Genomic DNA, 17,784 nt, shown 5'->3' with positions numbered 1-17,784 from the left:
ATGCACAGATTTTTTAATACTCATTGCCATAATGGGCCATGTATCCTGTTAATAATAATTTAATTATAGGATTTTACGTGCCATAACCATTATTGATTATGAGCCTAGCGAAGGGGGGGGGGGGGGGCAGCGAGCTTGTGCCCGGCCTAAATTACTGCGAAAGAACACTCACCTGCCTTCCCCCCTTCCCTCCCCCCCCTCCACTCACCAATCAAGTGTGCGCCCCCTACTCCCAAAACATTCCGGCTATGCCACTAATGCATACGGTATAACGTTAATTGCTTATGAAAAATCATAATGCAGACAGACAGAAAAGACACCAAATGAGTGCTTGTGTGTAGTCTTGTCTACGTGTGCGTGTTTGCACAATGATTTATCAAAATTCCACAACAAGCCAAAGCATACAGAATGCACTGATTAGCTTAATTTTGACTGAAAAATGTTCTGTGCCAAACATGCCATAGTTTTACATTGCAGGCACACAAAGTATAACTTTTTCTCGGCCTACAACAATGCTTACAGTGTTTCTTTGAGCTGTGCCAGCTGTTGATCTGTGATGTTGTTCCAAGGCTTCAAACCATACTTGTGGAATTTTTCGAATAGTGCAGGAACTTTGTATTCATCTCTGAACCTGTTCCTAGATGGTGTATGGAAACCCCCCCCCCCCAAAAAAAAAAAAAATTAAAACACAAACATAAAACATTTTAAAAGCGATTTCATTCTCTGGAGCCAACTATAAACCCTAAGAAAATCTTGAACACAAATTATTTAAGCACTCATTTTAACAGCAGAAAGTGCTGCTGCTGCTTAATACAAATGGCTAAATAATTTGTTTATTTTATTCGCAGAATGATTGGTTATAGAACCTTTACAAAACTTACAAGTCGGCTTCCCTGCACAACAGAAATTCCATTTGCACTTGCCATGGTTAAGGAATGGAAGCTAAATTTTAGCAAAACAGTGGTACAAGGCGATGGACACACATGCCTGCTGCACAATGCCTTACCACCAGTTTTATATGCGATTATACTCGCTAATCAAATATAAGTTTGGCTGAAAGATTTCGACCGAATTTTCTTCCTAAAAATACTGAGAATGCAATCACGGAACAATGCAGAATATTCCAAATGCAATTCTCAATTTGCCAATGAGGCATTTTCAAAACCTAATTTTAGTTGCTCTAAATGCAGAATCTACTGGAACTAAAAGCAGCAATGAGACTACAAAAATGCATGCACAAGAAACTATGTAGGAGCTACTCTTATATATGCACAAGATGAACAAAAATGTGCATTTAGCTACGAGCATATTCAAATATGCAGTGAAGTGTCATGTGAAAAGTTTATGCCACCACCCGACTTCCAAGAAAAAAGAAAACATTCTGTAAAGAATATTCTTGCAGAATTCATCTCTGATAACTGAGAATGCAATAGAATTTCAACGTTAAGGTGCACTATGAAATAATTTGTAAATTTGTGTATGTTTATGTGACTACATTTACGATGTTATGAGTGATTCTGGTGCTCTGTAGACGATTCGCTGGCTGTGACATCAAGTACAGGATGCTGTATGCTGAACTGCGGTACAAAATTTCCCAAATTAAAGCTTTGTGCTTTGTATGTATCTTTTCTGGATGAGTGATTTGTCACACTTCTGGTCCTTGTGGTGGTTAACAGTCCAAGGATTACTTAATTTGTATCACAAAAGAAAGGGTATAATATTTTGTGATGCTACTTACCTTTAATGTGGCCTGTCAAAATAATTTTGTGAACTAGGAAAGTAACGTTACACCATAAGGTTGTATTTTTCTGGGGGTAATGCAATGCAGTTGTGGAGTAGTGGTAGAGCACCCATATCACAACCACGGAGTTCTCAAACCCAACTACAGATGAGGTTTGTTTTTTGTTTTTTTTACACACTGGTACAGCTTCAAGGCCATGTAGCTGGCAGCATTCAGGAAAATGGGTTGGTGTACGAAAAAGACAACAAAAACCTATTGCATCACCATTTCTTTGCGACAATATTCAGACTTTAGTTTTCCTTTGAACAATGTGAATGGGCCTTTGAAGCATATTGGGTGCACATCCCCTCAGCGTGCCAAAGCTCCAAGAGCACATAAATTTCTGGTAAGCACAACAAACATTGTGACTGCAAGAGGCATGGTGAATTTGCTCAATGGATTTTGCTACTTGGAGAGAGCTAGGCGACTATCATGCGAGGCACCAGATGTCACTGCTTATACATTGGTACGGCTGTGAGGCCAGATATGTAGCCAGATTCAGGAAAGTAGGCTGGGATATGTGAATAAATGCCATCACATAAAAAAAAACATAGATGCCCAAGCTTGGAAATGTTATGAAAACCTTCCTTCGTATTTATCTGCAGTATATTCCAAGAGCATTCCAAGCACAAAGAAGAAAACCCAGAAGTCTGACACTACGATTAAGTTATTTGTTGACTACTTTTAGCATAAGCCACAGTTGTGCCATGTGCCACCACACAGGAGGTGGTTAGACCAATACTGAAGACCTCAATCTCCTAAAGTGCACAGAAATCTCATTATGCAGGCATGCTGCATTTCCCGCCTTGAAATCCAGCCAATGGCTGGGTGAAAAACCTCTAAGAGCAGCAGGACTTCAAATAAAATTTTCTCACAAGACATATATATACCAGCTACATCAACAAAGCGGATACGAGAAAGCAATAAAGGAACTTAATTGATAATGCAATAACAATTATAATATGGAGGTGCATTGTGCTATGGATCAATATTCAGTCAGTGACAAGACAAAGTGGAAAGAGACTCTTCTCCCAAGAAAGCATGCTGTACACTTTCCCTTCATTGCTCTGCCATTTAAGAAATAGTTTTCTAACAGATACAACCAGTATGAAGAGAAGCACCACAGCTGTTCAGCAACATTAAGCTTGCTGTGTTTACATACCGTAACATGCACAAACAGCCAAAAATGCTAAGTGTGGGGATGAAGGCAGCTGATAGCAGAAATGGGTCATTTAAATAGGGGATTAAGAGAACAATCGTAGCGACTTCCTGCACAAAGTATCTAGCCATCATCCCACCCTATTGTGTGTGGGCATGTGCCACTGTGAAGATGTATCACGAAAAGCCAAATGGCCCGGTTGACCCCTACACAGACATGGGTATACCTTACAACTGATGAACAAAAAACTTACCCTGAAGGGCGAGCAGCTTTATAATAAGGAAGCATCTGAGCAAATTTTCCAATGGCGGGGCCATGGACAACGATTGAGGAAGAAGAAGGAAACCAGCTAGGACTTGATGGGCACTTGCCACTGTGTTGTTGACCGGTCACAGACTATAAAAGTATGTACACTTTTAGATGGCTTGCTTCATTCCGCAGTCTTATGCTGTGTGGAGTATTTAAACCAGCACATATATCTACTAAAACACATGTGTGTCAATTTCTTAGTACACCTTCATTGCTTTAATGCTACTGAAAAGCTACATTAATTGGTAGAGGTTTGCAATATGAAATTACTGTAGCAGCAAACACACTGCTCTGCCTAACCATTTAAAAAGGATGAAACTCGGACGTGGCTTATTATTATAATTATAATTATTATTATTATTATTATTATTAATCACCACAGGGTGCTCTAAAATTGCCAGCATTGAAGAAATTCTTGTGCTCTAAATGGTTTAGTTCATCTTAAGCAAGTTCACAGAACTACAGCAAAAAGAGATTCTTCCAGAAGAGCCCTGCAACCCCCACCCAAGGTAAAGAAAATGCATTAGAATGTTAAAAAGAACATGCTGTGGACAAACCTTCCATTACACTGAACAGGAATGATGTGTTGTGCATCAGGAAGCCTAGGCACCGGCAGCTTGTATTCATACGGTATCTGCGGCTCCAGTACACTGTTCTCGCTAGGGTCATCACGGCAGGCAAGTTCGAAGAAGCGAACTATCACAAAAGGCTTTTTCTGCAAGCCATATTCTTCACAAAATTTGAACACTATGCCGGTCCTCTTCACACCAGTGCTCCTGACTGTGCAGGAGAGGACAATGTCATACATGGAGCCTGGGGAGATGCAGACCTTTGGGAAAGACCAGGAATCAAAAGTGAGTGCATGAAAATGGTCAATGAGCACTGCATGGCTGGTGATGAGAACTAGTGAAAAATAGACAACCAACACTGCCACATACATTTGAAGACAGCACTCCAATCAAGCCTCAACAATACCCAGTTATATTCCATCACCTTTTTATGAGTGTTTTCATGAAAGAAGACCAATCCATCAATGGCAGAGGTATCTTACTGGTACATGGATACCATAGATTTATGTACTGCTGGGATTTCATCGCTAATTAACAACCCTAAGATTTCAACCAGCTTGGATGTCTATGGACACTAGTACAAATGAAATCCTCAAGTACACTGCAGCCGCTCCCAGCAACATTCTGCGATGCATCTTTCAACAGACATTATCCAGAGGAGAGATACCCCACCAAGATTGGAAAATTGGTAAAGTATCTCCCTACTCAAGTCGGGTAACAAAAGTAGCATTGCTAACTACCGTCCCATATCATTAACACGTGTGCCATGTAATCTTCTCAACATATTGCATCAAACATCACTCAACACCTGGACGCTAATGGAATTTTCTCCCATCATCAACGTGGCTTTAGACAAGGACTTTCGTGAGAGCTGCAACTAACTGAGTTTATATAACAACCTGCTAACTGAGTTTATATAACAACCTGTTTACGAATATGGATGAGAATCTACACATTGATTGCATTTTTATTGAATTTTCTAAAGCCTTCGATTGTGTGCCACATAGGCAACTAATAGCCAAACTATCACCTCTGCATTTACATTTTTAACATTATCTTGAATAGAAGACTTCATTTCTTTCTGTAAACAGTTTCACCGTCATTGGCTGTTATTCCTCATATAAGCTCTGTAAGTACCCCAAGATAGTGTTCTAGGTCTTTTGCTGTTCCTTATTGACATAAAGGACCTACCTTCCAATACATCTAATATTTGGCTGTTTGCTGATGATAGCATAATTTACTGCAAAATTAATTCACACTTAATTTCATAGAAAGATGAAGATAACAGAGGTAATGAATGAAACCATAACTAGGCTGATCTCAGAAGCAGCAATTGAAGTGGGAGGTAAGGCACCAAGGCAACCAGTAGGTAAGCGCTCCCAAGTAACAAAGGACCTAATAAAGAAACGACAAAGCATGAAAGTGTCAAACTCAAATGATCAGATAGAATTAGCTAAACTGTCAAAATTGATTAACAAGAAAAAAGTAAGAGATATTCGAAATTATAATGTGGGAAAGAGTGAGGAAGCCGTAAAATATGGACGCAGCATGAAATCAGTGAGAAGAAAACTCGGCACAGGACACGGCAAGATGTATGTACTGAAAGATAAGCAGGGTAATATTGTCAGCAATTCCGATGACATAGTAAAAGCAGCGGAAGAATTCTATACTGAGCTGTACAGTATCCCAGAGCAGCCAAGCTACTTTAATTCGAAGTAGGGCCGGATGAACAGGATACAGAGGCTCCTATAACTAGCGATGAAGTTAGAAGGGCCTTGCAAAACATCACCTGGGGAAAAGCGGCTGGAGAAGATGGAATAACAGTCGATTTAATAAAAGACGGAGGACATACAATGCTTGAAAAGCTTGCGGCCCTTTATATACAATGCCTCACCACTCCAAGTATACCAGAGCGCTGGAAGAACGCCAAAATTATACTTATCCATAAGAAGGGAGACGTTAAAGAATTTAAAAATTATAGCCCCATTAGCTTGCTTTCAGTACTGTATAAAATATTCACCAAGATAATTTCCAATAGAATCAGGGCAACAGTTGACTTCAATCAACCAAGGGAACAGGCTGGCTTCAGGAAGGGAGATTCTACAATGGATCACATCCATGTCATCAATTAGGTAATCAAGAAATATGCGGAGTACAGTAAACCTCTCTATGGCTTTCATAGATTAGGAAAAAGCATTTGATTCAGTAGAGATACCAGCAGTCATAGAGGCATTACATAATCAAGGAGTACAGGAAGCATACATGAATATCTTGGAAAATATTTACAACGATTCCACAGCTACACTGGTTCGTCCACAAGAAAAGTAGAAAGTTGCTTATCAAGAAAGGGGTCAGGCAAGGAGACACAATCTCTCTAATGCTATTCACTGCATGCTCAGAAGAATTCAAGCTCTCAGACTGGGAAGGCTTAGGAATGAGGATCAACAGCGAATATCTCAGAAACCTTCAGTTTGCAGATGACCTTGTCCTATTCACCAACAATGGGGACGAATTACAACAAATGATTCAGGACCTTAACCGAGAAAGTGTAAGAGTGGGATTGAAGATTAATATCCAGCAGACAAAGTTAATGTTCAATAGCCTAGCTGGGAAGGGAACAAGAATTCAGGGTCGCCAGTCAGCCTCTAGAGTCTGTAAATGAGAACGTTTACCTACGTCAATTACTCACAGGGGACCATGATCACGAGAAAGAAATTTACAGAAGAATAAAATTGGGTTGGAGTGCGTACGGCAGGCATTGCCAAATCCTGACTGGGAGCTTACCACTGTCGTTGAAAAGAAAAGTGTACAATCATTGCATTCTACCGGTGCTAGCATATGGGGCAGAAACTTGGAGATTAGGAAAGCTCGAGAACAAGTTAAGGACCGCACAAAGAGCGATGGAACGAAAAATGTTAGGTCTAACTTTAAGAGACAGGAAGAGGGCGGTGTGGATGAGAGAGCAAATGGGGACTTGGAGATTAGCAAAGCTCGAGAACAAGTTAAGGACCGCACAAAGAGCGATGGAACGAAAAATGTTAGGTCTAACTCTAAGAGACAGGAAGAGGGCGGTGTAGATGAGAGAGCAAACGGGGACTTGGAGATTAGCAAAGCTCGAGAACAAGTTAAGGACCGCACAAAGAGCGATGGAACGAAAAATGTTAGGTCTAACTCTAAGAGACAGGAAGAGAGCGGTGTGGATGAGAGAGCAAACGGGGATAGATAATATTCTAATTAGCATTAAGAGAAAAAAATGGAGCTGGGCAGGCCATGTAATGCGTATGATGGATAACCGGTGGACAATTAGAGTTACAGAATGAGTACCAAGAGAAGGGAAGTGCAGTCGAGGACGGCAGAAAACTAGGTGGGCTGATGTAGTTAGGAAATTTGCAGGTGCAAGTTGGAATCAGCTAGCGCAAGACGGGTAATTGGAGATTGCAGGGAGAGGCCTTCATCCTGCAGCGGAAATAAATACAGGCTGATGATGCTGATGATGACGTCTTGATGATGATCTTTCACACCAGGAAATCCTTGATCACAAAACTGGCACTCACCCTGGCAGCAGATGACACTCAATCCAGACAAAGGCAAGCTAATAACTTTCACCTGCAAACAGTCCTATTCGACATGCTGGATAACTGCCAAGTCATCCGTGCCGAGTCGTACAAATACCTTAGGGTGCATCTAACACCTACCCTTTTCTAGGTTACTCATGTCGATAAAGTAGCCGCTAAAGCATTATGCATGCTTGAATACCTAAAAAGAAGCATTCATGGGACACCTGCCTTCACCAAAAAACTTAGATTGCAGCGCAGAAAAACAGACTGAAGAAGCGAGATGAGAGACGAGCACCAACTACCTACATGTTCAGCAACTTGTGTTTAAAAAGAGACGTTATTGCCATTATGCATGTGCAATTCACTATTTTAAGAAGGTAAACTTATATGACAGGTGCACAGACTCATGCAAACAGAACGAAGTCGTGAAATCTTTTCTGCCTCTATTAAATGCGTAACTAGTCTTTGTTTCTGCTGACAAAGCTACACTGACTAAAAAGCAGTTCACAGCCACATGAAGTGCAGTGAAATGTAAGCCAACCATCGCGCACATCTTTCTTGACATTCTTTGAGTGTTCTCTTAGCTGGTCATTTCTGTAGCGTCCCATATGACCCACATATTGTTTACCACAAGTGGGATAGAATAGACCACATTGCTAACACAGGACATGAAAATAAAAGAAATGCTTTTTGTTACAGATGCAGCATGTGGCTACTTTGCTTCTGACTGTGTAGTCTGATAAGCTTCTGGAGTGCAGAAAGCACCTTCGAGCAATCTGCAATATTCTTGATATTATAGGACTGCTTAAGAATGTACGGAATCACAGCTACTTTTTGATGTTTGTCAGATGATGTGAGCTCCACTAACTACCAACCCTTGTTGGTAGTTAGCGCTCATCTGTCATCTCACTTCTGTTTGTTTATCTATGCTACAAGTTGTTACATTGAACGAACAGGCCCAAACAGCCACAATTCCAAAAACTAACATATCAAACATTTGACAACTTTAAATTTGAATTCACCTAATCTGGTCACCCTTCTAGGATTGTCTAATCAACTCTCTTAAATTCAGAATTGTGCTGCCCACTTCATTGCCAAACATTACAATCATCATTTTAGCATCACTATTATTAGGGTATCGAAGTATTGATCGCTTAAATCATTAGGATCACGCACGATAGCATTCCAGTGCTTGAGGTGGTGCGCTGATCAGCACGAGATTACAGGATCGAATCCCAGCCGTGGCGGCTGCATTTCGATGGAGGCGAAATGCAAAAACGCCCGTGTGCTTACGTTGTAGGGCATGTTAAAGAACCCCAGGTGGTAAAAATTAATCCGGAACCCTCCACTATGGTGTGCCTCGTAATCAGAACTGGTTTTGGCACGTAAAACCCCAGAAAGAACTCCTTTGCTTGCTGCACAAGATAACTTCTAGCCAGCACCAGACCACCCTCCCACTTTCATGACCACTTCATACTTCATGTAGCTTGCACAATCGACATAGTTTTAAGCACATCATTGCCTACATTACTGCCTTCAACTATTCAGCTCAGCCATGAGAAATTGAAATGTGGAATGACCTCCCTGATGATGGCGTCACCGTCCATGACCCTGCTAAGTTTCGAAAGTATTTCTTAATTCCCTAGTTCTGTTATTGCATTCCTGCTTAATCACTGTCTTACTTAGATGTGTTTACTACTTCCCTAGTTCTCTTATTGCGTTCCTGTCTAATCACAACCTTATTTAGTTAACTATATACAATTTTAATTCTCTAGTTCTGTTATAGCGTTCTTACCTATACTGACTGTGATACGTCGTGTTTACTAAATCTGTGTCCTTCAGTTGCAGAATGTATTTTTTTTTGCATTTTGTATACCCATATACGATTAACACTTGATTGTGTACCGTACTTTCAAGTGTATGAGATGTGGCTTTTTCTGAATTTTTTTGTCGGTGCGTCTTATAGAACGGTGCGACTTATGTATAAGTTTTTTTTCCCCCGCTGCCGTCAAAATCGGATTCGATGTTATGGCCACGCGAAGAGTGCTGGTTGACGTAATTGCTACGTGTTCTGTGCGCGCTATCGAGGTGCCGGGTTCTTCTCGTGATCGAGTACCTGAGCGCCGTGCGAGAAGGACGGAGCAGGAACGGAAGCGGCGGCAGGCCGACCGCAAGTCGGCCGACCCCGAATTGTCGCATCTGCAGATCACTGTCAAGATACGGCGCGCACCGCTGTGCAAACTACACCGTTGCTACCAGAGTAGTTTTACTGCAGTAGGCACAGTCAGGGTCCCGACTCCTGTCTCTCATCTAAACTGTGTTCCACAACTTTGAAAATGAGTGCACATGCTTGTTCCTTTCTTTTGCTTCACTTTATGCATCTGGCTTCACTTCACTTTTTAGCATTCAGTACCAACTTGTGTCTGTCATATGTAGTGAAATGTGCACAACACAGCTCCCATCAAGAGGCACAATCTCCTCCAAGTGTGTGCAGTCTGCTGATATGTCTTGAGAACATAGTTGGTTGAAATACTAGATCCTGAATCAAAATAATCTGCTTTCAAGAATTGCCCAAGAACTTTCATTTGATTAATCATTTCTTTACTATTTGTTCATTGCAAAGTTGATCATTACCATGACACCATGACAACAATATCTTATGATGCTGCTGGACTTCAACACACCAACACAGACATGAATGTACAGCTTATTGGCACCAGCAATTGCATCGTAATTGTAGCTCAGTTAAAAGAATAATTCATTTGAACTGGAAATCACAGAAAATATGGCATATTATTATTGACCAAGATGCAAATTATAATAGTTACAACAGTTTCGTTCACGCATTTACTCTGCTCTGGGACACTGTGACACTGTTTACTGAAGCAGGCACATGTAGAAAACAGATTAAACTTCAGCGGGAGTAGTCAGGCATCCATATCAATAAAGCTGTCTCCTATGCAAGGATCCCAATTCGAATGTTCATTGTATTCACTTTCTCTCCTTGCACCTATCTGGAGGCTTAACTATAGGCCTTTTTCACCAGCTAGTTCACCGACTTCAAAGAGATGGTGTAGTCCTCGATATAACGAAGTTGTACTTGCAGCGAAAAACTTTGTTATATCGAGAATTTCGTTGCATCGAGGTTCATTAGATCAAGGTTCGTTATATCAACCTCGTTATATCGAGATTCGTTATCCAGCAAGCCAAGTTATTTCTTGCCTCCAGAACCACCACATTATTAAATAGGGGTGGAATGCAAAAATGCTTCGGAACATAGATTTAGGTGCATGTTAACACCAGGTACTCACAATGAATTCGACGTCCCCACACTATGGCGTCTCTCACAGCCTGTGTGTTGTTTTGGGACATTGAATCCTAATAACTGATTGATGAGATTTCCTGCCTCAAACAAGTGCACTGTGTATTCATTAGTGTCCCGATACAGTGCTACTTCCGCACGATCACTGTTCAAAAGATTTGCGCCTTCAACGCATAATTGACAGCTGGTATGCCACTAGGATGCACGCTATCATATCCTAGACAACTGAAACACAGATTTAGACCTAGTAATGACGTTATTGCAGAGCAAGAAATTGCAGCACAGAGAACACTTCTGGGTAGCAGCTTTACGACTTCAAATCCTTAGTACAGGACTCAATGGGGTCAACATATATAAATTTGGTAAATATAATCTACTAAATATGCTATACGTGTACTATCGGTGTCAAATGAAACGCGAACAGCGGAGTGCCTAACGGAAGGTATAGGGCCCGCCGTCCAGTCATCACAATTGACAGGCGCAAACATCCAGTTTTATCGCACTGCGCGATCATGCTCCCCCTTTTCGTTTCTTTTTGGCTCTCCTTTATTTCAAAGTGAGAACCGAAAATCAAAGAAAACAGGCGCTAAAATATCACAGCATGTGGCAAGTATTATTGCCAAGCACGGCGAAACCGTACATGCTATCGGTGTCAAATAAAACTCGAACAGCAGTGCGTGTGGTACAGTTTGCACAGTCATCATTACTGCGCCGTCATCTTTGTAAAAAATTAAATTAAATTATGGGGTTTTACGTGCCAAAACCAGTTCTGATTATGAGGCACGCCGTAGTGGGGGACTCCGGAAATTTGGACCACCTGGGGTTCTTTAACGTGCACCTAAATCTAAGTACACGGGTGTTTTCGCATTTCGCCCCCATCGAAATGCGGCCGCCGTGGCCGGGATTCGATCCCGCGACCTCGTGCTCAGCAGCCCAACACCATAGCCACTGAGCAACCACGGCGGGTCGTCATCTTTGTAGCTTTCAAATTAAAGACAATCAGAATGGAAACGAAAATATTGCAGTATAAGTGGAACATCATCACGCAGTGCAGCCAAACCGGATGTGCGCTCCTGTCAATGGTGACGACTGGACGGCGCGCACTATACCTTCCAGCAGGTGCTCCGCTGTTCGTGTTTCATTTGACGCCGATAGTACATACATGAGTAAGACTGCTTTCTGGCTAGTGGATCGACATGGCATTCTCACATGAATCTCTGCCAGTTAGCTTGCAGGGTTTTGTGATGACAATAGAGATCAATGCATTGAAAAAAAGGTGCACCACTCGTGAGTACTCATGAATAGCATTTTGTTAACTCTTCTTGACTGCAGCTTGCCATACGATGTGTTCCTTGTCCTTGCTTCTTTTCACCACAACACCTAAATAAAATGTTGAACCACCACCTAATTACTCAAACGAAGCTTTGCTGTAGTGGAACTATTTTGCAGTTATTTTTGATCAAATGCGAAGTTTAAGTTGAACGCATTTATTGAAACTACAGAACCTGCAGCGTTAAGACCCATCCAAAACAATATTGCACATTTTAAAAACATGCATTTTGTGAGCACTATGTGAAGGCAGTCAAAACCACCGCTGTTCAAGCACAAGCAAGATTATTATTATTATTATTATTATTATTATTATTATTATTATTATTATTATTATTATTATTATTATTATTATTATTATTAGTTTTGAAAACGTATATACACTTGAGAGGAAAGGGAGAAACGAGGAGCAGGCTGGCAGCTGCCACCAGAAGGGGCACAACGGCCACCTACTCTTCAGAAAGCAGGAGACAAACAAAGATATGGAAGATAGGAAGAAGAGAGGAAAGAGAGGAAGATGACAAATCTCAAAGAATAAAGCAGAACACACACAATACAGATCACACACAGTAGGGCTGGTCACAGCAGGTCACGCTACTAAAAGAATGTTAAAAATATAAATAATGTCCAAGATCCTGTCATTTGAAAACAAAAAGAAATAAGCTACAAACGGGAGCCTAAGTTAGTTTCTTTTATAAAAGTAAGGTGAGCACAATGAAGTCGATCGCGTCGAGATGCACAACCACTGGGTTCATGATATGTCGTACACCGCAGGCCAAGAAGATAGTCCATCACTAGAGGACTATCCATCACTACAATGAATGTGGGACACCAGCCGCAAGACGTACAAGACAGACTGCCCACACGTCCTTGTCAATGTAAACATTCACACACGTTCACACAGCCAATCCTTAGCTTGATTTGCTGTGCTCTAGCACAATCAGGCAAACACCATCCATGTGAAGACAACCATTGGTACCCACATGCCATGCAGGCAATTTGGGCTGTTTACTTGTACAAAAAGTACGATAAAGTGCATCCTAGAAAACAATTTTTCCAGGCAACTTTCTTAACTACGAAGTCGCTAAAATGTTGCTATTTGTTCTGTCATGTAGCTAAAAAAAAGTTGCCAATCACTAGAGAGTTTTAGAATAGGGGCCCCAAACGTTTTGGAGCCCCAATGAAATAGCGTCGAAGCAAACGCACGCACTTTGCGCAAGATGCAAACTGCGTTTGGGTTTTGAGTTGGGCACACTATTACACTGATTTAGCGGGAGCCCCAAAATAAAACAGTGTACTAGAATTCTAGTTCACTATACCCAATAGTTGCCCCAAAAGCTTTGCGTCAACAAACATGGCGGCACTCATCGAAGAATAGGGGCCCCAAACTGTTGGGGCCCCTATTCTAAAACTCTCTACTAAATTGAAACATTTTTCACTAAACAGACAAGAAAGTTGCTAAATCTAGCGACAAAATCGCTAACGTGGCAACACTGCTCATTGGCAAGTTGCCGACCAATGAGTGGTTCACATCGGCTACATCCGAATGTTCAAAGCTGAACGTTTCGTCATGAGCCACAATGTAAACGAGTGATGACCAATATTACGTCTTTTCTACACGCTATTACAAAACTTCAACACATATATATGTTCCATGTCCGGAGCATGACAAACATATCGACTGCAACTGGGCACTTTACTGAGTTATTCGGAAGAAAATCAGTAATCTACACTGAAAAATGTTACTGAACCAAAAACACAACAAGCTGTACCTTCGAAACAATTGGCAAATAAAAAAAAAACGAAAAGCAAAGGACAGTTATGCCAATTTAATTTAGGGACAGAAAGTATGCACTACTGCGTCTTCGAATCCCTGCCTTCTAGTATGCGCACAGTACGACGGTGCTCACACAAATTGGACAAGACAAAGAGGTGGGTAAGATGGAAATACTACAACATTTACATATGCTCTGAAGCTTTCGCTAAAGGTTCATGTCGTTCATTCAGTCACTGTCAACGACAGCTGGCGAAACAGTGGAGGCCGGCTGAGGAAAGAAATAGACACGTCACGACATGATCACATGTGGCGGCATTCACGGAAGCACAGTGGAAAGCGTATGTAGTTTTCAATGTATTTTACATCACCTAAGCAACTACAAGACAGCAGCTTCAAGTCAAAGGAAGTGCAAGGGCATGCTGTCCTTGTTGCCTTTGCACTGACCTCGTGTCACAAAGTCTTAATTTCAGTAAGATAAGATGAGCTATTCATGATCAAAAGAACAAAGCATTCTCAGTAGTTGGATGTAGGAAGTAGGACTGATTTTGTTGAGCAGCCACTGTTGCAGGAGACCATCGCTCGTAGTGTACGGGAGGCACTTGGTGCTTGTCTATACATGGTAAGAGCATAGTTCATGTTTCCTTTGATTTCATCTCTTGCCCCTTAGGGGCATTGCATAAGAGGGACATATGTTGAAGTATATAACACAAGAAAAAAAAAGGCAACAGGAAACAGAACTAGCAAGAAAATAGAACACAAGAAACAATATGCAATAAAGAAACCTGGGAAAACTATTTGTCAAGTTTACGTGGTTGTTAAACTTAAGCTCTTTTTTGCCAAGACAGACAGACTCAAATTGCTGGCAAGTCTCTTGTGGCTAGATCCACCTGCTTCTAGCAACATCCTCCTCTTCAAACGAAAAGTCAATGAATGGAACGGAAGATTCCTACAGCCACATGCACAAGACTTCAGTCACTTGCAGTTGTTTTTGCTGTCTGCCAAGGGCCACAGTAAACCATGTGCACCTCACTTAAAGGGACACTAAAGAGAACAATTTGTTCTCTTTAGTGTTTAGGACACAAAAGAGAACAGCTGCACTAGTAAATTACCCTTATACCCCAATGCCAAAAAAGCCCCTCTTACCAGGAGAACAGGCTTGGTAAGCGAGAAAAGGAGCAAAAACGAAAGACGAGTGGCAATGCCACCTTGAAATTCCTGCACAAGCTCGCCATGATGTCATGAATTTTTACGGCGTCTGCTCTGGCCCATTTAGCTTTTCATCAATAAAGATGACTACATTGTATTCTAAAAGAGCCAAAGACAGAACTTTTTGTCAAGTTACAAGAACATTTACTGATTCACAATGGCCTAGCTAGATACAAAAGTACAATTTAAAAACCATGATGTCACACTGATGTACTGAGACTGGGGCCCTTGGGTGAGAAACTTAAAAAATTCAACTTTGACCTCTAATGGTTTTAATATTGCTTTTAATGATCAACCTATTACCATGAAATTAACAATAATAATGGCTTGGAAAAAGACCATGTCTAAACTAAATTGGTGTTTCTCTTTGGTGCCCGTTTAAGTCCTTTAGAGTAACAATTAGGGCTTACACCATGGCACTGGTTACCAATATTAAAGCAAGGGCAACACATTTTTCAACATGCAGTGAAACTCGTTGGTAGATAGCTGAAAGATACACCTAATTTGTGTCCCCCATGACAAGAACCCATGTCGTAGCCTGAACCCATGTTACCACCAAATCTAGACAAACCTACTAGGAGACTGTGTAAGTATGTTTAACCCTTTTAGCATCACTGACGTACTGGTGTGTTTCTGCATTCCTGTCCAGCCATATTCCTTTCGACATCCCTTTTTATCAGATAGGAATATGAGGACCACCCCAAGAGAGCGTTTGCCATTATCCGTGTCATTTTTAAAAATTTCTGCACAACCAAACATAAACCGTTGTGCTCTTTTTATGTTATCCAAGAAAATAACCCGACGCTGGGGGTGCGCCACCTCCAAAAAAAACCAACAATGGAAGGGTTAAAAGAGGTGACACCAGCCCAAGTAATATCAAAGCTTTAAAGTGATTATAAGTTCTGGGGTTTTACATGCCAAACCATGATCTGGATATGAGGCATGCCATAGTGTGGGGCTCTGGACTAATTCTGACCACCTAGGGTTCTTTAACATTCACCCAATGCATGGTACACGAGCATTTTGCATTCCGCCCCCACTGGAATGTGGCCACAGTAGCCGGGATTAAAACTGACCTCGAGCTCAGCAGCATAACGCTATAACCACTGGGCTACCATGGTGGGTAATATCAACATTAAGTTTCCTACAATAATTACTAGAGGTAACTCTGGCACTGTAATCGTTCAGCCACCATGGGAACAATGGATTTGTCTGATCTTCATGCTTTTGTCTTCAGACGTTCTTGCAGCTTCATTTATTATGCTTTATCTGCCTTCATTGGCCTAAATTTCAGAGCAATCCATACTTTCTTTTTTTTTTAAATGCAGAAGGCAGTAAGACTGAACACACATGATCGCTGCTAATTTCAGCAGTTCCGCTTGTCTGCGAGTCCGTGGCGTAATGGTTTCAATATTGGGCTGCTGTGCTTAGAGGTCCTGTGTTCAAATCTTGCCATCGGACAATTTTATTGTTTATTTAATTATTTATAATGCAGTAATTTCTCAACATGATCAGTTTGCAAAGTCATGAAATTGTTTAAAGTCAGAAGGCCGAAGTTCAGGCATATCCATGTACTAACCATCATTCCCCTGCTGGCTGAACCGCCCTGGTTACAGCGCCCATAGACGCTGGCGCCCCAGTTCCCTCTAGCAATTGTATGCAACTATGAATATCAAAGCTTGTAGAATGCACGCACATGCACGCACACAGGCACACACTTCTTTCTGGGGTTTTACATGCCAAAACCAGTTCTGATTATGAGGCAGGCCATAGTGGAGGGCTCTGGATTTATTTTGACCACCTGGGGTTTTTTAACGTACATGCACTACAATGCAAGCACACGGGCATTTTTTACATTTTGCCTCCATCGAAATGCAGCCGCCGTGGCTGGGATAAGATCCCGCGACCTCGTGCTCAGTCGCACAACGCCTTAGCTAACGTTGCGATGTTGTGACGTTGCACACGCCATCACCACCCCTGACTGCCGTTGGTGCTACGTTTTTTGCTAGGCACAAGCGCGGCTAGAAATCGAGACAATACAGTGAAAAGCAAATGAAAAAGTAATATTAGGAACACTTACACAATTTCCTTGGCCACTTAATTTGTCTGCACCTACAATAGAGAAAGTGTCATCTGGCTCAAGTAGGTTGCAGCTCTGCAGTAGCACAACACTTCGACAGGTGCTTGAGACTTGCACACGCATAGTGTGGCGAACTTCCTTGTGCAGCTCCGCACGAATGTAGCTAACAGGCACACATTTTTTGGCAGTCAAACACGACACCTTCACATGGCTTTTGTTGCGCAGGAATGGTTCCCTGTGTTGAGAAAGTGAGCAAATGGTACATGGCCCTGCTTGAATGGGTTACTTCAGTAAACAAAGTTAGCATTTACAATTTACGGTAGGCATTTAAGTGTCCACTTTACAAATGCAAATTCACATGCAAGTCCTTGCCAAACATTTAGCTGGAGTCTACTGGTCTAGCTGGATTACCCCATTTTCATTTTTTTTTTGCCAGCTAACACCTCTGGAGACTAACAAAAGCAAGCTGCCACCAGCTGGGAATGAGACAACTTAATATAAGTTGCCAGTCATGTTCACCTCAGAGCTATCTTAGTTTGTCTTCAGAGGGCTGTTGAAACAAGTAAGGCCCCACCTTTGAAAGGAAGAGCAGTGTGTGAAGGCAGGACAAAGAAAACGACAAACGAAAGCACTAGCACTTGTGCATGTCTTTCCCATTTCCATGCACTTATTTCATAGTTTTCCACAAATACTCCC

General features: G+C 41.6%; 1 protein-coding gene across 2 annotated transcripts in view; it reads right to left on the bottom strand.

The window, feature by feature from the left end:
- The window catches only part of LOC119436825 (putative helicase MOV-10), a 43,090-nt gene extending 25,773 nt beyond the window's left edge, over positions 1–17,317 (bottom strand). Inside the window, exons 1-3 of one of the 2 annotated variants that reach the window (XM_037703817.2) lie at positions 17,089–17,317; positions 3,806–4,077; positions 521–637 (exon numbers count right to left, since the gene is read on the bottom strand). In XM_037703817.2, coding sequence (XP_037559745.1) covers positions 521–637; positions 3,806–4,077; positions 17,089–17,211 — 512 coding nt within the window. In that variant the 5' untranslated portion in view covers positions 17,212–17,317. The remainder of the gene's footprint in view (positions 1–520; positions 638–3,805; positions 4,078–17,088) is intronic. The other variant, XM_049660002.1, reaches the window with a different exon arrangement.
- Between the last annotated feature and the right edge of the window lie 467 nt (positions 17,318–17,784).

This window comes from Dermacentor silvarum, chromosome 1 (assembly GCF_013339745.2).
Source record: "Dermacentor silvarum isolate Dsil-2018 chromosome 1, BIME_Dsil_1.4, whole genome shotgun sequence".
NCBI lineage: Eukaryota > Metazoa > Arthropoda > Arachnida > Ixodida > Ixodidae > Dermacentor > Dermacentor silvarum.
Note: the sequence above shows the minus strand (reverse complement) of the source record. Positions and strands in the feature narration are given on the sequence as shown.